Here is a 21558-nt window from a genome sequence, read left to right on the forward strand (position 1 = left end):
AACATTAAAATTATGTCTGTAAATCTGTCACACAGCAGGATCATTTGGGCTGATAATTGATTCAGACCAGCCTCAAATCAGGAACGCCCCTGGCTGCAATTGTCAGGAGGGGCAAATCGGGCCCAAAATCTGCCCAATTATCCTCGAGTGTAGAGCAGCATTAGCAATTCCTATCCCCTGTACCTAGGTCCTGGCCACACCTGGCACAAATCCAGGGAGTTTATTCAGATGCAGTAGGTTGTGGCTCAGAGTGGTGGGAATGTCATTGGTCCAGAAAGAGCAGGACAACATGATTGGTCCAGGGGCAATGCCACTTTCTGTCCTCCAACTCCTAACCCTACTTCTCTTTCTGTTTGACTCATGCCTGTCTTTGCCTGCTGACTCTTACTTGCTGAGGTAGTGATAAAAGCACAAAAAGTGCTGACATTTTGACCTCGAGAGTTACACTAGATGAACATCAGACTTCCTCCTACTGAACCCAACAGAGCCATAAAACATGTCAAACAGGAACAGAAAGAAGAAAAATCTAAAGTTTCGAGTTGACTTCCAGCTAAATGTTGGCTTACTGGAACAATTATTTGTGGCACTTAGTACTAAGCTATTTTCATTGTCCCTAATGAACACGTTTAAAAAACTGTGAAGTGCTTTGACGTCTGTGCACTTTAGATGTGATGATAAGATCGTATAAATACATTACGCATGGATTTCACAATGGCAAACAGCTTTCAAATGAAAGTGCTTTAGTAAATGGCTAAGCTTAAACATTAATGCATGAACTGAGTTCAGTATGAATTTGATTTGCAGTGAAGGGGTGTTTTTACAGTGTTTCAACTTAAACCTGCATTCATGGCAGAGTAAACAAGCTGTAAACACAACAATGACATTATCACTGTTAACATGGATATGACAAACGTAGTAGTTAGCCGCTAGATTACAGATCAGCTCATTTCCAAAGTGGCTAAAGTTGCACTGCAGCCCTTAAATCTTGTTTTCTTCCAGTCCATTTCAATGGACTGCATGGGTTCTTTGGAAGACATCCCAGAGGCCTTCTGCTTTCACCCCCTGTTGGCTATGTGATACATTATGGATTGGATGGAGGGAAAAATGGCACACCACCAGAGCGAAAGCTAGAGAGCGACAGATGATAGCTCTTTTCCTTCTATCTAATAATTTTATTTTTGCTTTTTTGAGCAGAAACAGCTTTGACAAGGTTCACAAAAAAACCCTCAGTTTGATATGTGGAGACCCAACAATGATTATACAGTAGAAAAAGACAAGGATGTTGAGGTAAGTCTCTCATCCAACCTAAACAACCATCAAGTTATTTATCCCTATTTTCTTACATAACCCATATGAGTATTTGCCACCTAATAAAACGCAATATGGTGTCATAATAAACTGCTTACACCAACAACCTATGGGGCAGTTTTTATTGGACACAAGTCTGCAATTATGGGATCCAAGCATGAATGATAATATTTATACAAGACGTACTCAAATTATTATTCTTACCCACTTACAGGCACTCTTCAAAAGATTTGGATAAGAAACAGAAAACTCTATGAAAGGCATACCAAACTCTTACTCTCCCTCGCTTGATTTCTCTAACCCTCCTCGACTGCTCCTCCCTCCCAGCCCACTATGCCTGCATTATCTGCAGGAAAGTAAAAAAATTCAAATTGCAGTCTTGTTGAAATTTTCTCATTTGCAATATGGAAGTATGAGCTCTGACGATATAATACTGAACAATTATAAGATAGTGGATAGTGCACATAGATTATTGGCAGCCTGAGATTCATGGAGTTGAGATTTCTCAGATGTTTTTCAGTGGGAAATATTTATGTAAGTTTTTCTCATTTTTCTGATAGATAGATAGATAGATAGATAGATAGATAGATAGATAGATAGATAGATAGATAGATAGATAGATACTTTACTTATCCCCTAGGGGAAAGTCATGATGCTTGATACCAAAGATTTATTCAAAGAAGCTAACAGAGTAGCTCCAGAAATACAGTATGTTTCGATGCCTTTAACTCCCCATTCAGTAATTGAAACATTCCTTTGCACTGCTCACCTCCCACCAGTCTCCCTTATTATTCCTCCATAATGTCAACACTAGGGAGGGGGTTTGTAGTGAGGGGCCAATCCCATAGCTTTTAGGAGCACAGCCCCGTGCCCTATTGGCCCAGGGGGCCTGCTGCTGGATGTAATGAGAACTGACAATGGGCACCGGTGGGGAAACATGTTTACATTTGCATGTCCCAACGGCCTCTCTCCCCCTCTGCCTCCGTCGTGAATTTACAAGCTGCCGGAGAGCTCAGGAACACTTGTGTGTATGGGTACGTGTGTGTGCATATGAAGGGGGCGAAGTAGTGCCCTACATCAACAGAGAGAATTAAATATAGATGAAAGGCCATGAAAAATGGAACGACAGAAAAGTCATTAAAAAGATTTGATTCCTCTATTATTATTATTGTTTTATTATTATCATGCCACACAGTGCTGTTTTGAATAGCTGCAGCTTTCAGGTGTGCAGATCAGCACCTTAGCACCAAATGTATTTTAGACCTGATCACTTCAGTAGGGACCTAATAAAACTCCTATATCCAGTAGATCAAAGACATCTACATGTAATGTTGATGCTTGTTTTCTGGCAGGCACAAGGATTTTTTGTTAGAAATTTACATCAAGGTTCAAAATGAAAAAAGAAATATCATATTGCAGAACAAGAAACAGATGGACCAGAGCAAACACAAGGGATCACTTGATTACTCCTGAGGTTAATTATGATTGCTCAAACACTGGTCCTACTGAACTACTATACTTGAGAAAATAAAAACGATTTTACTGAATCTAGGAATTTATCTTTTAAAACTACAGGAATATTTGCTTTCCTAACACAACACTATTTATATTTTGAAGAAAATGGTGTTAAATAATTTCAAATTCTAGTCATCTTTCAATACTCTTCTTGTTTAAGTGTAGTTTTCTTATTTCAAGACAGTGACCCTTGTTCACAAAGAAATCCTGACACTGTGCTTATATCTCGTACCAGTTTGTTTCTAAGGCTAAGGTGACATGTTGTGCAGACTGATAATCATGGCTCAGTTGTTATTGCCTTAGAAATTTAAAGGACACAACATTTTGGAATACAAAGGGAGGTTTTGGCGCCCCATTTCAGATCCTGACAAAGCCGGTTTGCACTGAGGGAAACATTAACATAAACAGAGAACATTGAGGTGGAGCAGCAGAGACACTGTTTTAATTTGTTTTCTCTCACCTTCTATAAATATCACGTATATTAAAGAAGGATGACAGAGGAGGCAAAACCTTTAGCAGTTATACAGCTTGTGCATACTGGCATGTGTAATGGCATGCATACAGCAGTACGTCTGCATTTGTGAATTCGGATGACTAGATGGACCTGATCAATTAGATGCATATTAAGAGCCAGAAATATCCCACAGCTTAGACACTGCGCTTAATGGTGTTGACGCCCTGAATGAATACAGACTGTGCAAGTCTATAGATGGTTGTCTGACCTGAGAATATGGTGCTTATTAGCCAGATGTGGAAATTGAGAACTAAACTTTCAGTTATGACATTGCGGAAGTTGTTGGTAACTTGTTCCTTCTGAGGCTTTGCTCGGAATAAAACCAGGGATAGAAGCTGTATCAACAGCTAGTATCTGAAAATATTTGACATATAGCCTACTGTACAATATTATCCGACACCCATCTCATTTAGCAATTGTAAAAACAAGTTTTGACTTCCTGCCTGCTGAACTTCTGGAATATAAATAAACTCTTGTCTGTTTACAAGAGTCAAGATCTGTGTATGTGTTTCCCCTGTACTTCTTTTGACGCTGTTCAGTAAAGCCTTTCCGTATGTATCAATCTGCCTCCTTGTGCTAATGCATGTCGAAGGGGCTATATAGAGCTTCAGTCATATAATTATTAGTTATAATATGCCCTCAGAGCAGTGCTGCTACGTCAGGACAGACTGAATGCTACAATGACTCACTATCAGAAAACAATGGCGTTAAGGCGTTAACATTGGCGTTTCCACTGCTGGAGACGGCTCTTGATGAGTAAAGGAATGAAGTTTGATGCTGAACTCGCAACATTGCAACATTTCTTCTAGACTACTAAGTAAACAGCTGTTAACTCTAACATTGGCTGTGTAACAATAGCAAAAATGTACATGTAACTCCTTTTAAAAAACAGGTTATACTGCATGTACTACAACCACACACTAAAGACCTCTGTTAGTTAAAGTAAGCATGTCAGAGACAAGCCAATAACATCATTACAGACAGTGAGATTTCCTCTGGCTGTTTGGAGTAGATTAACAGATGGCGTGGAAGTGGGAATTGAGAGGAAATGCAGGCCCACCTCCAAACCCCAGTGTTTTAATGGTCAAATCTCTGTGTGGATCCCACCACTGTACTGCACATTTGGGATGATGTTTTCATGTTGGTATGTAGTTCCCTACACCATTCATAGTGCTGCATGTTCTCCCCATGGTTTACATCTGCAGATGCTTCCTGTGAAGCAACTTAAAATGTTTTTAATCAGAATTTTTTTCACTTGGTTTTTCTTGCCATTGTATCTTTGCGTGTGCATGTGTGAGTGTGTGTCTGTGCCCGTAGCAAAATACAATCCAGCATCATGTTAGTGGCATTACACTGCTGATTAATTCCACAGACATCTGTCAGATAGCTTCAGCCTGGGCTGAGCTGTTACTCTTAGTAGCATCACAAGACAGTGCCCTAAGAGAGAAAAGGCTCCGTCCATATTACTGTACATACCATAATCATATGGTGATGGTGGAGAATATCCGATAGATTTACTTGATCAGTGTAATTGCTGGTGTCTTAACTTTTAATGAGTGTTTATGATTTGTGAAAACTCAAGAGTTTTACTCCACTATATTTCAAAAATACAAGTTAGTGACATTGGTGCAAAGAGCAGATACTCACAGGAATCCATTCATACCAAGGTAACTTATATAATCATGACAGTGCTGCTGCTATGATACTTCCGCAGAGCAACGTTTCAGTGGTTTATGAAGCTGCTGTGGTACACTGTGTCACATCCAGCACAACAGTGCGGTTGTTAGTCATTTTACATCCAAATGTAGCACAAATTGTAACTGAATTTCCAGGACATATGCAGTAGAGAAAAAATGCAAATGGATGTGTGTTTCCACCCCCCCCCCCCCCCCCACCCCCCCTCAGCCAAGCATGTGCTTATTTTTTATGCAAATAAATGGGTGGATGATAGAAACATTTGCTGCAATAACGACAGAGATGCAGAGGTGACTGTTTGTGTTGTGTTTTTTTTTCTTTTTGAAAGTTTTCTTTTAATAATAAGATCGGTGTTCTTCAACGCTGAAACCCTGGGGTCTCCTGACCTGGATAATCTAGCCACGCTGTAGATTTATGTGTTGAATTGAAAAGGATACACTGACAGGGTTCAAAAATGAGCTGGTAAACAGACACGTGCTGTACAAGGAATCCCCATTTAAAGCTGAATATCTGCTGGCATCTCTGACAAGGCCAAAGACTGGAAAAGCCAGAATTCTTAGTGTACATGGCTCCACTGACCTGCCAATGAAAGCCTTATGGAAGCCTGCGGTATATTATAGTATATAATATGCATTATATATGCATCTAAAGAAGCAGAGTCACCTGCTAAGAGCATCAGTGGTGCCATAAGCAAATAAAAACATTACATGCTGTAGTCAGACAGTCACTCAGTACCTCTTAGTCTTTCATTATAGACTTAAAGGAGGTCATCTGACTGTCCAAAACAGTGTTTACAGTTTCTTCACTGTCCAGTCACCGCTCACAGCAGAGCATGAGTCTCTTCGAGAGGAGCTCTTTGAATACAGATTTGTTTTGTAACACATCAGTAACAAGAATGAAGATAGAAAATGAAACTTATGAAGGTCAAAGGTCTGTGACAGAAAAGGATGGTCATGAAATCCGTGTAACAATAAACATTAAACCCTTCAAGCATATCAAATTCCAGCATTGCATGGCACACAAAACTTTATTTCCATATCAGCACATTGAGTGAGTTCTGGGTGTATCCTGTGGAAAGACAGAAACACTCATGCATGTCCAAGAGTTGCTATTATAAGCTTTAATAGTGCAGACACTGTGTGTGTGTGTGTGTGTGTGTGTGTGTGTGTGTGTGTGTGTGTGTCTGGGAGAGACAGAGATTTTCTTAATCCCACTCAACTTTTAACATTTCCTACTTTGTATGGGTAGGTTGCTTGAGTGCCAGAAATAGAAAAAAGACATAGCAATTCTTTTAATCATAGTCGACCACAGTGGTGGACCAGCCGACAGAGTGACATTGCCATCCACATAGCTATGCTGCTAATACATTCCCTGTTGCAAGCAAATGCACACACATGTACACACACAAGCACACTCTCATCTATTTCCTTCAAATCTCCATAATTAAATCTCTATCATCGTTAATATGCTCCATCCTCTCCATACCAGATAGACAAATTAGGGCCTTGATCATAAGTACAGTACATGTGAAGCTGAACGGTCCAGCGGGGAACAGGGGCCTGGGAGACAGCTGTGCAGCTTTTGCTGACACATCTTTAAAAATTCATGGCCCAGAAAACAGGCCATGCAGACGGGGCTGTGGCAAGCAGAGGGACTCACTGATGCCATAATTGCCATTCTGCAGGAGCAGAAACATTCATAACCTCTAAACAAACTAAGTCCTGCACAACCCACACAAACAGTAAAGCACAGGAAATGGTTTGAGAGGCCTCGCAAAAACAGAAAAAAGTAAAACACCTCTCAATTTTAAACTCAGCTGCTCTACATTTATCTTTTGTTAATATGTGGCTATGAAACAAGCCATCACCTAAGAATGAGCACATGTAACAGAGCAGCACCTGGCAATGCTCCAACACCAGAACAATCTTTAAGAAAACCACACAGCTGCAAGCATTTTTCATTTTCCATCTTTTATTGGACACCAGTGTTGCCTTGTATAAGGATATGGTTGTTTTCATCAGTTTTTTTTCATATTCATCCTTCACAGTTTATTCCAGGTGGCACATACAATTGGTTGAACTGCATTTCTGATGTATTTTGTAACATGCTCAGGCAGGGTCGCTCACATCAGATGATTTGAATGAGCAGAGGAGGTGATGGTTGGGTCGGCACAAACAGCAGTGCCTTCAACATGTTTTTTTTTCTTTTTGTAACAAAATGAGTCAATCAAGGCAAATAAAGCACATTTACATCCGCTGTTTAAAAGAACCAAGCCTGGCAAAACATCAAATATTTTAAATATGTAGGAAAGTTGAGCAAAAATTGTAAAATTTAAAAAATTGTTATTTGTACTTCTTTTAACCAAATGTATTGCATCACCACAACTACAATTGTGTCAACAATTAATCAGATTATTATAGCATAGTTTAACATGAAGTATATTTGATTTTTAATTATTCGTTTGGGATTTGATTCCAGTTTTTTAAAGCCACTATGTGCAGAATTTGAATATAGCTGACTTCGGCGCCCCTAGTGGTAGTATTGAAAAATACAGCAATGACTCAACCCAAAGACAGCGAGATGAATGGCCTGTCTTATTTCTTATAGACAATATATGCCACTAGGATAATTTGGGAAATACGCTACAATCGTATAGAAATCCTACACATAGAGGCTTTAACTTGTTTTTCTGCCTAAACATTAGTAGTCAGTAGTCTCGTCAGATTAAAACAAATGGCAAAATGTATTTGCATCTACTAATTGACCCACTTCATATTAAGTTTGTAAAGTCATTTGTGATACAGCGTGTCCTCACAAAACCATCTCTGCATCTGAGACTTTCTGCTGGGTTAAACCTGCACTAAGATCATCAGCATGAACAACTAGGACCGAACAGTAGAAGACGTTATCATCATGACACATAAACAGTGGCTGGGTTTCACACTGTAATCATGTAGGAATAGGAGTGTCTTGCTCAAGATCCGTGTGGCTCATCATACGGCTGCTACGGGGGGATCAAACATGTGACCTTACTATGACCAGACTCCAACCAACTGGTCACCCTGCAGCCACACATACTGTGGCTACATAAATGTGACCAGTTGGCCTGAGACAGGGAAGGAAATGGACAATACTGTCATTGTGTGCTCTATTTTTGCTCTGTTTCATTACCCCCCCCCCCCCCCCCCAATGGAGCTCATGCTAACACTGGCAGCATTAAAAGGAATAGTTCGACATTTTGGGGAAAATGCATTGATTCACTTTTTTTCCACCCAAGAGTTAGATGAGAAATGTAACGTGTGCATTTTAGAGTAGTATTGATTTTCTCGTGCGATTATTAGCAAGAAAGCCAATACGTGTTTTCCAGTGTCAAGCAAGTTGACACTGGAAAACACAAGCATGATCATGACACTGTAGAGCACACGTTGGCTTGTTACAACTGCTCGACATGAAACCTGTGATTGGAATGTAAAAAACTGATGATATGCTGCCCTTGTTGCTGATGGTGATGATATTGCTCTTCCATGTTCTTCCACACTAGATCAATAACTGAAACCTGATGTATGATGTCACTGGTTAAGACTTTGTGTTTGCGAACTGTCAAGATGCACACAACACGTGACAAGTGAGCTGTGCAGGTTGAAGCAGGAAGAGCACGGCGGCAAATATTGTGTTTTTTTCCTTTGGTGACAACTGTAGTTTGTTACGACTTTGTTTAGACTTCAGCTTTTGAAAAAGTTTACTTTTAAAGAATGATCGGAGATCGGGAAACTAATTGGTCGCAGCATTAAAAGACCAACGTTTACATCACAGATTCATCTCCTCCTCTCGGCTCTGCAGCGGGTCTTCCATCAGTCGGATAGGATGGAATGAAGGTGTGAAGCCAAACATAATGGATATAGGTAAAAATCTGTGTACCAAAACACATACACATTTAAAAATCATCATGCTTACTTAAATTTCACACCGTGTCACAACTCATTCATTCACAATACTGGGCAGGAGAGAAAAAAACGAAGAGAAATTATAAAGGTGCAAATAAGAAAACATCACAATAAGTAAAACAAATTGGTCTAAGTGTTCATCATGTTCAGTTCTCAGTCTCCAGGAGCCACACGTGCGGTCGGACTGGAAATGATTTAATTTTGTTTCATCTCATTAACTTGGTCCAGCTGTATGTAGCTCACTTTAAGTAAATTTTACGTGAAGTCAGGGGTCATTAATGCGTCACATATTGTCCTGTGACGGATCCACAGTTTAGCCAAGAAAATCAAAACACATGTAAGAGCACGATCAGCATTAGAAATGTCTCTCGTTTGAATGCATGAATTCTTTTTGCCTTGATACATCTCAAAGGCACTGGACCTTATTCAGTTTTAACAGACAAGGAGTGGATAAAAGCATAAAGCACCAAACTATCCACATGTTCCGCACCTCGAGTCTGAGGAGCATTTTGAAGGGTTGTGGTACACTCCATGCACTTTCCATGCAGAGTCATCCGTTGTTGCGATTCTGACGATATGGCACGGGCACATTTATTACGCTTAAGTAACATAACATTTCTTTTTACAAAAAAAAAAAAAAAAATTCAATCAAGTACATTGTTGTCCATCTGCAAGGCCTGCAAGTACAAAAAAAACCAAACAAAAAAACATCTGTCATGGTGGCTTCATGAGCGAGTTATTTTTTCCTTGTGCACAGAAAAAAAAAACAATTATAAAAAGGAACACAGGACAGCGGCTCAGTTCTTCCTGTGCTCTGATGCCAAAAACAAAACACATTAACTAACATTAACACAATTTAATCTATATGGTGTCTAAAGAAACAAACTCACCCCATTAAAATGCCACTTAGTGACATCGAGTCCTCAAGTCTGTTTCTGTCACTACCTCTCTTTATATGAGTGTCTTGCCATTATAGAGCCCAAGGACAGTGCGAGAACATGTATCAAAGAAACCACTGTTCCCTTGGCTTGGCACTTGGCAAGTACAGCAGTTACCAAGAGGCAACTTCTAGCAGCCCATCTAAAGAAGTGGGATAGGCTTTTTTAAATGTAAGGAGCCTGCCTGTGACTGAATCGTACCAAACAGTCAGTGATGACGCCAGATGAAAGGTAAGGTAACTCCATGTGATGTTCTTTTTTTTTTTTTTTTCATATCTCATTATATATGTTGATAATGCTTCCTCTCTTCTCTTCATGGCCACTGACATAAGAAGAATTCACATTAATCCTGAAAAATCCCATTTGGCAAACAAAAACAATATGGATACACTGTGGTGTGCTCATTTTCCCTTTTCGGTGAAGGGTTAAAATGCAGCTTGGCTAAACATTCGAGGGAATATAGGACTTAAGACTCCATTTCTAATGGCTCCTGCTTTGAACTAAAGCTCTGTCTGGCACCAGAGAATGCCTATCAAGCGCTTGGTTGAAGGAAAGCAGAGAAAAATCCTTTCATACACACACCAGCCAGCTTTCACTCTTTCTCCCCCCTGCCACTCTTTTTTTTCCTCCATTAAATTTCAGCCCTATTCAAGCTACTAGGTACTAGACACCATTATCTCTCCCTTGTTCCTCGCATTTCGCCAGTCTTTCAGTGCGTTTTATTATTCCCCACGGTCCTCCATTCCTTCTGTCTCTGTTTAACAAAGACCCAGAGGGGGGTTAGGTCCAGCTGCCCCATATGTCAGTCAGATACAGTAGTCAGCATACAAAAAACCCCCATCCCCCACAACCACACACTTTCACCTTCATTAGTCCCAGCTGAGGCTTCCCATAAAAAGAGACACATCCGTGAACACACACAGTTTCAGAAACACGGGGTAGAGATATGGCAGGTTTTTGGGAATGTATGATTATTTTACATTTTGTGTGTGTGTGTGTGTGTGTGTGTGTGTGTGTGTGTGTGTGTGTTTGTGTTTTTGTGTGTGTGTGTGTGTGTGTGTGTGTGTGCCAATGTCTACTCTGTCCCTGATGCTGCTGGTCTGGGTGGAGGACATTCTTATGATAATTAGGGATTAGCAGGAGTGTGTATGGACACAGATGCAGTGCCGAGGTTCCTCAGAGGAAACAAGTGCACCCATTTATGTCAGGACAACAACTTCCTGCTTAGTCACGACCTAAAACATCTTATTCTGCTTGAACTGACCACAACATCACTTCCCAAAAGCACTCTAACTCCCTCCTTCCTGGGGGGGGCAGTGTCCCACCCTCATGCGCAGCGTGCCACTTTTGTGGAGGTGCCAAAGCTGGACGAACTCCTCTGGCATGGCGTGGAACCACTTATACGGCAGGATGTTGTCGTAGTAATGGTGGCTGACCGGCTGCTCGTCCAGGCCGACGGAGAACGGCCAGAAGCCGTAGGCCGTCACTTCCTCGCACAGCCCGAGGGCCAGGCTGACCAGGAAGAGCCCCGTGGAGAGGCGTTTGGCGTGCACGCTGCGGGCCTTCCAGAATTTGCCCACGGTGCGCAGGAATTCGGGGTTAGCAAACAGCATGGTGAGGTTGGAGGAGGTGTCTGCCAGGGCGTAGTACGCCCGCAGTGATGGGTCGGTGCCGGGCTTCATGGAGAACGCTGGCATGTAGATGTAGCTGGAGCCGTAGACCTTCATACTGTCCACAAAGGCTTTTCTCGACCACAGAAGGTTCTGAAATCTGAGTGACGAAGGCAGAGTGATACAGAGAAAAAGTGTTTATTCTAGTTATTCTACATGTTGTGGTGAAACAACAACATGATCTCCTGTGTATTCATCTGCTCCTTCTTCCTTTTCTTTGCCTGTCTATAGAGGAAGTAAGTTTCCTGTGTTCTCATAAAGGAATAGGGTCACTGTGGTGTTGACTAGTTTTACTAAACGTTTTTCATATTTAATTTAGTTAGGGCGACATATTTCCTGAAAAGCTTTGTGAACTGCGCTTTTAAGTTTAATCGTTGTTTCTCATAAATCAGTATCTCAGTACATCTACAGGCACCATCACACTGATTCCACCTTGTAACCCATCAGCCTTTTCCATCCATCTGTGCTAAGATGCTCAAACAGACTCTGTATAATTAGATGCCGACATGTTTCTGATTCCGTGCGATGTTCGAAGTTCAACCTGGTTACCTCTTCTCGATGATGCTGGGGTTGGCTGTAACCAGATGTGTTCTGGTTCCTACATCCTCCACATATTCCTTTGAGAGTGGCGGGAGGTTGCACCTAAATCAGCAAAACACACACGATATATCCACAATGTTGATTGATGTAAGCTGTTCAAACACACACACACACACACACACACACACACACACACACACACACACACACACACACACACACACACACACACACACACACAGTATAAACACTTAAAGGATTCATTTAAGTCATTATGGCTAATTAGATTTTATTATGATAGCGAACAGAGGCCGATGAGATCTGCCCCTGCTCATCCAGAGTAGTCGTTATATTTTAAATCATTAATAACCGTAATGATTATGTCCCTGTGTAATTACAGCCTATGCTGCTGTGGCGAAATGGTTGAACACAACTTTCCTCTTCACTCTCTTCCTCTGTCACACACAGGAACACAAAGTGACACAGCTTCCCTTATGATGCTAATTAAAACAATAACATTGCATCCAAAAATTTATATTTCGTGTTTAATGGATTGAATTACAATAATTATGGTTTAATTGTTTCCCCACACGCATGATCTGTGGTTTATGACTTCTGTCACATCGCAGGAAATGGAAGACAGCTGAAAAGGGCTTTTTGTTTTGTGAATGCTGTAAAATGTCTTTGTGTGCTTGCTGTAGTTCCCCCTTCTCTCCTAGTTTTTAGGCTCAACTGTCTCAGAAGTTCAGTCTTCTGGGTCCCTGCTTGATGTTGACCAATCACTGTTTGACTTTTACTTCCCTGTCAGTTGCATTTTTTGGACTAGTCATTCAAATCTGGCTGCCTGAGGAAGCTGGATGATCATTATTGTCGATGAAAGAGTTGATGCAGCCTGAAATTCCTAAAAATTTGAATGTTTGTCACAGTGGCACAGCGGTACAGCGGTTAGCTCGCATTAAGAAGGTTCTGGGCTCGAATCCCGGTTGGGGCCTTTCTGTGTGGAGTTTGCATGTTCTCCCTGTGCCTGTGTGGGTTCTCTCTCGGTATTCCGGCTTCCTCCCACAGTCCAAAAATATGCACAATAGGTTAATTGGCTGGATGTTGGCATTGGATGTTTGACAGAAATTGGCATAAATGATGACAAGACATTTTTCTTCTCTCTTCCAGGCAAAACTTTAGTTAATAGGTTAGGAGGACAGGCAGGTTAAAATGATCTTGTTTAAGCAGTTTCAGTTCCAGCTCCTCTCATCTCCTTCAAAACACGTCTGGTAGGTTTCTTCAGCCTCTCTCCAAAGAAAATTGTTATTGTTGTGCAGCAGATGGAGAGTGCAATATCCTGCTGGGGGGCAGACGGGGGTCTCTTTTTATGTTAATTTCAGATTTTTGGCCACATTTTAAAGTGGTTTAGCTGCAGTGTCTTGGGGTTTTGTGCAACAGTGTCACTTCCGTCAAACTGGGAATGAAACAAGAGTCTGTAAGAGCAGTGACATGGCGGTAAAGAAACACTGTAAAAAAAAAAGAAAAAGAAAAAGAAATGCTTCCAAAGCAGGTCAGTGATCACACTCAGAACAAAGGAGGGGAGATGATGAATACAAAAATGGGAGATAATTTAATATGATCAATATGTGCACAAAAACAGGCCTTCCTTGGAATGAAGGACACACAAAAGACTTGATTGCATTGTGTTTCAGGATTGATGCTCATCCTCAGGCAGCATCACATTTCACCTCCTCCCCCTCCTTTCATCTGGGTAAACTGACAATGATGAAAATACTGATGATCCACAAGCAGGGGTTCAAATTTTTCTTTCACGTCACATCACAATGAAATTTAACCAGCACAGTCAACTCGAGCAATCAGGATTAAGAGATAGAGTAAACAAGTTTGTTATTTTGCAGCAAGTAAAACACCGTAGTCCTCATCAGTCCACACAGTCTGCTGTACATGCAGTAGCTTCTAGCTCTCTGTGGTGAAAAGTATCGAAAGCTAAAAGCCACATTTGTCGGACGGGGATCTAATTTATCAAGATGAATTAAAACACATCTTTTCAACGTATATAATTAGCTTGTCACACAATAGTAAGCCAACAAGCTCTCCAACCAAAACGACTGTAGGTTGTTTATCCCTACCCTCAGATACGACCTATAGGAGCGTATCTGATCTAATAGATGTACTTTGTGTCACTGTGTAAATAGCAGTTCATGTTTATCAAACTGCTGCAGAAGAAAGTCTCTCATATTCTTTTAGCTCCGTCAGTCTTTCACACTGAGTGAGAATAAAATGGGTCATGGGTTTCCTGCAACGTAGGCGCAAGTAAGTTCAAACACTTGTCACTGAAATGCTTGAGGTTAGCGTTAGGAAAACAACTGACCTGAAAAAAAGCAAGTAGCATGAGCTGTATGACTGTATTTTTGATTTGTATTTAGAAGTGATTAGTGGTTTAAAGAGCCTTTACAGTCATAGACTGATATAATGATAATTTAGGCTTTTGTTCCACTACTGTGGATCAGAGGTTTTGCGAACATCTGTCCGGCAGTCGACCCAATCTAAGATGCCATGCATTTTTCTGATCTGAACTTAACGACTGTAGATTTTACATCAGTTCTCTCTTCAACCTATTCTGCTGCAACACTCTCTTCAGAGATGGTTTTCTCCTCCAAACCAACACACACACTTCTCTTTTTCAAATGGGAAGCATCTTTATCTTATGTCCACAGTATGTAAATGATAAATGATTCTTCTCGTGTGTTTCTAATAAAATCCCACATCATCACCCTGCATTTATTTTTTAGTCGAGGATTGAGTTTTCTTGAAGCTAAATATTTTTAATGCCCCACCAGATGGATTCATTCTGCTTTATGCCTCATCTTATCATCTTAGTCTGTTCCTATTTTGCTTGCTCATTCCTACCAACCTCTTTTCTCTCTTGCCCTCGCCCTGGCCCATTTTTCTGTCTGTCTGTCTGTCTCTCTCTCTTGCCTACAGTCGACACCAGCTCTCATTATCACTGATGGCTGATTGTGTTTGGCTGCTCTCTTGGGCACGGCTGATTCACATTCGAAGGCGCAGTGAAGCAGTCATATTCGTGCACACACTTGCAGCCACAGAAACAGAGAGTCGTTTATTTCTCACCGCATGACGAAGTCGGCCTGGTCAATGTGCCGTCCACATTTGCTGTGTCTGAGGATGCCACCGTTGCCCACCACCGCACACTTCTTCAGGGGCAGCTGCAGAGGGTTGTCCTAGGGAGAAAACATCATGCATCTTTGTTAGAACGCACGTGGACATAAACACATAAAGCCAGTTACACACATGCACAAAAACAAATATCAATTTTCTCTGAACTCGCTCCTAAGGTTCAGGCAGGCGCATGAATCACTCTGTGTTCAGCAGATCTCGGGACCTCAGCTACTCCTCATTTCCCCTTCACAGCCTTACATGCTGACAGACAAACGAGCAAAGGAGATATGAACCGAGGAGCTGCACAAAACCAAGTCGGGGTCATACGTCTTATGAATCAGCTTCCATTTCTGGCATATGCTCCTTGAACAAGGAAGTATGTGTGGTGAAATGATCAAAAATACCAACTATGTAAAATCTGAAATTAAACAGGGTGTTCAACCAAGCAAAAAACACTGTATCATAAAAATAAACAAAGATTATCTAAATCATCTAACCAAAAACTATTCAGTGGATGTTCACTTTGACCTAAATGTCCTCACATTATTTGTCACATAAAACGACAGATTGCAGTGGTCCAACCTTTTTTGTCCGACATACTCCCACAGCCCTGACAGAAGTATCCTTTCATTTCAACTACTTTTAAACTCCATATTATTAATGTGATTATATAAAACTTGATATTGTTACAATAATTTTTGATACAACTAAACTGTTGCATTAAATGTTGAGATTGGATGATCGTGATACCATGCGGAGCACAGTGTTGGGCGTTGAGTTATTATCTACTTTTAGCTAATTATTTCAACCATTTATCCCTTTCTTTTAGCTAACTATTTCAACTGTTTATCCATTATTATTAGCTGGCTATTGCAACCATTTATCCTTTACTTTTAGCTAACTATTTCAAGTGTTAACAATTTCACAATCTTCCACGTACCCCAAAGCAACTGGAGAAATCTCCTGGTTGTGAATTACTGCCCTATCATCCTCTAAATTAAAGCAGTGTATAGACCAGTATTAAATCTGTTACAGAGGACACTGAAATACCACACTTCAAGAAGCTAGGGCCAAAAATGTCCTTACTCTTTGCCTTGGCTGCATTTAAGTCAGTGGCATGGATTAAGCAAGACAGCGGAAACAATTGTGCTCATTATTCCCCTCAGAGCGCACACACACATACACACAAATGCACACACACACTTCTCTTTGCCTCAGGGTCTCTTTTGGACCGTGACAGGGGGGTAAGTCAGTGGACAACAGCCTGCTAACAGGATATCAAGCGAGGGAGGGGAACCAGCTGGGCTAAAACTTATAGGATAGGGACACTGTCCAGTCCAGCAGTTTCTGTAAAGCTTTTAATCCAAATCTTTTACCAATATCTTGACAGATTTTGGTTTAGTTTGTTCCCTAGGATTTTCAAGTAATGCTTTTGTCCATAAAATGTCAGATCCCGAGCTGGGCCAAAACTTTTTGTTTGTTTCGGTTGCAGTTTCATAATGAGAAACCTTCAATGTATGTGTTTGTCATGTGATTTATGAATGATCAACAATATTTTGTTGCAATTTACAGACTTTTGTGTGGGATTGCCAAACCTTTCATGATGCTGAAATTAGATTCTTTTATTTAAAGCCTATCCTTTATCCCAGCCATGTCTGTTGCGTACACTGTCATGGGACAACAGAAATGGGAAGTACAAGAAGGTTACATCAGAAAAGAAAAGATCATAGGACTCTACTGTACAGCCCAGTAAGCTGTGTGTATGGATGCTCTGTTTGAGCTATTGAACCAACCAGCAATTAACTGTCAAAGCCCTAATTGGCACATTCCCTGGCAGATGCCCAGATACTGTAGCTGCTGCCAGCTTAGTGTAGTGTGGCTGGTTGTCTGTGAACAGACCTGCAATCACAGCACTGGTAGTTAAGAGTACAGAGTATTTATGTCCGTGAGTCTGAGCATTGTCCATCCCACCTAAATACCAGTTACCTTCCTTCTGGGAAACACAGAACTGGCCACAATATAGGCTTGTACAGTAAGTGCAACCATGCTACTAAAAATAGGGCTTGCAAGCATTAGATAGAGAGTCACAAGAGCACAAAGTTGTACAATGCACCGACATGTCACCACAACCTTGGGAATAGTGATGCACTGGAGTCAGAGACAAAGAAAAATAAGGAGCAGCAACATCCCAGTGAGACAGAGTCATGATGGATGGAACAGAATGTAACATCTAAGTGTGATTATTGCTGAACCTGTGTGTGAACCAGGAATATTTGTCACAACACAGATTACTCACACAAACGCACAGTCAGAGATTTAAGGAAATACAATGGATAACTGTGAAGATTAGCGTTAAAGGGACAGTCCACCCAAATCACAAACATACCTTATTCTTATTCTTATTCTGAATGGAATCTATGTAAATATAGTTGGTTTTATTCACTGAGGTTGTAAGATATCTGCTTCATAGATTCAAATTATGTTGATTAAGAAACCAGGACATTCCTTCAGGAAAGACACACTGCTGTTGAGTTTTCCAAATGTAAAAAATTTTATGTTTTATGGTTGGTGGCAAATATCTCAGCTGTGGATACAGTCTGCAGAAAAATTATTTCTTTATTATTTTTTAATTTTCATTATTGACTAATCTCTTCATTACTTTCTCTGTTAATCAATGACACATTTTTGTCAATAAAATGTCCTAAAATAGTAAAACTTGAAGGTGATATCTTGAAACTGCTCATTTTGTCCAACCAACAGAATAGATCACAAACATAATTTTCTCAATTGACTAATCAAGGAATCAGGTCTAATTTGGATGAACCAGTATATTCTGAATTTACCACAGAAGCACTTCATTAGAAATAAAACAGTGTGGAACTTCTACTTCTCACACACACACACACACACACACACACACACACACACACACACACACACACACACACAGTGACATTAAACTCTGTTTAAACCTACTGCTGTACATTCACTTGTCTTGCTCAGCCACTCTCACTTCATATTCTCATCTCTTTATTTATTCATCCTCTCCTCCCCCATCCATCATGAATGAAAATGCACGGCTCACGCCTGCAAATTAGGGTCAGATATTCATCACATTTACAGACCGGCATATTAGACTGCAGTTGTGCGGCACCAGTAATAGGGATCCAATCTTGATTATTAGCGAGATGTGTTGCCCCTGGATACAAAAACCACAGCAACAGCACTTACACCTGAATCTCTCATCCTGTCCTGTTTCCAGGCACAAACACATATAAACACCCTCATCCAGATGCGCACACACACCCATGCACAGGCATGGAACCATGTAAAAATAGCCCAACAGCCCTTATCTGGGTACAGACACACAAACAGAGGCATAAATACACATTCTACGTCCATTTTTGCACTATGCTGAGGTCTGGAAAGGAAAAAGGGATAAATTGAGAGGGGTAAACTTGAAGCACATCCTCCTCCACTATTTACTCATGGTTTAAATAACCCTATCTTAGATTAGACCAAAGTGGAAAGAAACACGACAAGACAAATCCTCTTCTGTGATAAACACAGAGCAGGAGCCTCATCATGTTAAAAAAATAAGTATATATACACACAAACACACACACACACACACACACACACATACACACATATATGTGATACATAAATATTGTGGAGTTGAATAAATGAATATGAAAGAACATGACATATATCCTTGATTCTTGTATTTCAACTGATGTTTCCAGCATCTTTAAGTTGTCTTGTAGCACTAACCGGCTCCTCCTCATTCACGTCTTCACAGTGACTCCCCCTCACACTGAAAACACTATAGCAGTAATCCTCTCTGCTTTTGAGAGTGTCTATCTGCTCCACAGCCTCCTCCCCCGCGTCATTATGGATCAACAAGGATCCATGCTAAAACCCACAGTACCCACTAACAGTGTCGTATTGCGCTGACTGGTAGAAAAATCGTTTTCCAACATCTGGTCTTAGTTACATTTCAAGAGGACAGCTGCCTCTTTGAAAGTCATGTATCTTGATGACTGCAAGGAAGTCTGTGGCTGTCTGAGGGGAAAACGAACCATTAAATCTCAACGCAGAATAAAAGCCTCACACCCTTCAGACTATCACTGCAAATACAATTGTGATTCAGCCAATTGTATTACAGCTACTGTTTATATGGATGGTTATTAAACTCTCTTTCCTACCTGCACAAAGAGTGGGTATGTCTCGTTGTTGACAGTGTGCGAGTGGTAAAACTCGCCATCGTACCACAGCACCTTGCCCATTGGTGAGTTCTCCTTGGTTACTGCAAACATCCTCTGTGGATCGCAGCAGTCTGTCAACAACTTCCTGTGCAGAGAGGATGTGAGAAATTATAATTAAATAAAAATAAGTTTAGACACTTTAACACAAATTGGATTTCACAGGTCATCAGGGGTTCTAGTCTAGGCTATAATAACTGCTTACTTAATTGCCTAGAGACAGCCTAAGCAAGATGTGTTTTAATATGGTATGACAAAGGACCACTGTGTGAGGTCAGTTACTGTACATGAGAGGAAATGATCAAATATTTTATCTTATTTGTGCCTCAATTTAATAATATCAGGCTGGAGATGAAAGGATTTGAGCATTCAGTTGCAGGCTCGTTGGAAACTGGGACTGTCCTCATCCTTCTCACTGTTAATTCCTCATCCCCATCTCATCTCATCCCCCTGTAGGCCCTGCCCGCTGCTCTGCAAGTGTCACCTTCTCTGATTACCCTAATCGGCATTGCCTCGGGAGAATCATCTGCACATGTTCTCTGCAGGATAATCTTTAAATAAGACTGCCACTGTGTAACTAACATGCTCTGTTGATAACGTTTTCATTTAAAAACAGTGTCACTGCCCAAATACAAAAGCATCTGTGCTGCCTAAGTGTTTGTTTTTATGTCTGTGTGGCCTGTGGTATTACTGTGATATTTCTCACTGATGTCTTGCAAAGTTCTGACTGATTGAAACATTTGAAATTTTTTTTTGAGAATTACAGTTGTTATTTTTTGCTTGATTCGTTTCTAATCTTTACACTTTGATATTTCCCTTCTCAAAAGTGGACACATGTCAAAAATAAAAACCATAAACAAATAGGAAAATCTGCACTTTTCTTGTTGCATTCTGTTATTCACTGCCCCTTTATTAGCAGGGCTCCCAGCAACCTACTTAAGGACAGATGGAGGCCCCGGGCCGCAGATTGGGAAACACTGCTTTAAATCAATGAAGAGAAACGTGAGCCCTGAAACGAACCTGTACAAGTCGATGCCGGTCTGATTCTTCTGCCATATCTCCCCCTGCCTCAGCACCTCCTCCACTATTTCTTTATCGCGTGGGAGTCTGTACACGGGGAAAATGTAAAACCAGCAGAGCACCAGCACGCACAGGGCGGCCCACACCGACAGCTTGCCCCGGTAGCATCGTACCAACATCTTTCCCTCTCTTGTCCGTTGCACGGCTCAAAACAACCGGTGCATGCACATCCAAACCGGTGTAGTAAAAAGCAGGCTTGGTTCAAAGCTGGTCTCTCCGTCCACTGCAAACCCCCGTCTCATTCCACAGACAGGGTGGAGGGGGTATGAATGGAGCTGCGAGGTAGTCTGTTAAGCGGTTGTTTGGCTCAAGCATCGGTTTGGAAACCCGGTTTTCTGTTGGTGAGGATTTGATGGAAAGAAGCAAGAGTGGTTATCCCTGCAGCAGCGTCTAACGCTCGGTTGCGGGTTTGTGGTGCAGTGTGTCAGGCTCTGCAGGATTCCACCGCTCTGCCCTCCGTGCATCATCACCATCATTACAGCCTGCGGATCGTGAGGAATCATGCGGGCCCCCTCCCCGCCCGGTTTCCCGCTGCATCCCAGTCCGAAAGCGTGGTCCTCGTGCGTGTGTGTATGTGTGCCGGTCCACTAAGATCCGCTTTCTCCCGCCCGATCCGGTCCCCTCCTCGGGCCTCCGCCGTCCTCGTCCTGCTGCTGCAGGGTCTGCGCTGCAAGTGAACCAGTCCAGTCCAATTCAGTCTCCCTCCTCCTCTCCCTCTTTCTCCTGTCAACACCCCCTCCGCCGAGACAAAGTGCTTCTTGTGCTGTGAGAGGCGCGTCCAGTCGGCCAGAAAAGCACGGGTGAGAGCGGAAGTCGGCGTTCAAAATAAAAGCACACATACACACTACACTAATCAATAGCCCTTTGTTACTGTTGCTGAGCTTAGCACTTTAAGTTTCTCTCCAGACA

The 21558-nt window shown here is 41.4% G+C and overlaps 1 protein-coding gene across 1 annotated transcript; it reads right to left on the reverse strand.

Annotated features, from left to right (window-relative positions):
- Positions 1-6983: 6983 nt before the first annotated feature.
- st8sia1 (ST8 alpha-N-acetyl-neuraminide alpha-2,8-sialyltransferase 1) lies at positions 6984-21408 on the reverse strand. The gene is made up of 5 exons (XM_056367591.1): positions 20590-21408; positions 19513-19657; positions 15257-15366; positions 12134-12226; positions 6984-11684 (listed from the first exon to the last, which is right to left on the reverse strand). Exons 1-5 carry the CDS (start codon positions 20766-20768, stop codon positions 11204-11206), a joined length of 1008 nt encoding a protein of 335 aa, XP_056223566.1. The 5' UTR covers positions 20769-21408; the 3' UTR covers positions 6984-11203.
- Between the last annotated feature and the right edge of the window lie 150 nt (positions 21409-21558).

The sequence above is a fragment of the Seriola aureovittata genome, chromosome 22 (assembly GCF_021018895.1).
Source record: "Seriola aureovittata isolate HTS-2021-v1 ecotype China chromosome 22, ASM2101889v1, whole genome shotgun sequence".
NCBI classification, from domain to species: domain Eukaryota; kingdom Metazoa; phylum Chordata; class Actinopteri; order Carangiformes; family Carangidae; genus Seriola; species Seriola aureovittata.

Bases quoted from the DNA above. Each gene is read 5' to 3' on its own strand.
- st8sia1 (XM_056367591.1), bottom strand. From the start codon at position 20,768: ATGTTGGTACGATGCTACCGGGGCAAGCTGTCGGTGTGGGCCGCCCTG. The intron at 19,658-20,589 runs GTTCGTTTCAGG...CTCTCTGCACAG, and splicing joins ACCGGCATCGACTTGTACAG to GAAGTTGTTGACAGACTGCT. The intron at 12,227-15,256 runs GTGAGAAATAAA...TTGCTGATTTAG, and splicing joins CAGGCCGACTTCGTCATGCG to GTGCAACCTCCCGCCACTCT.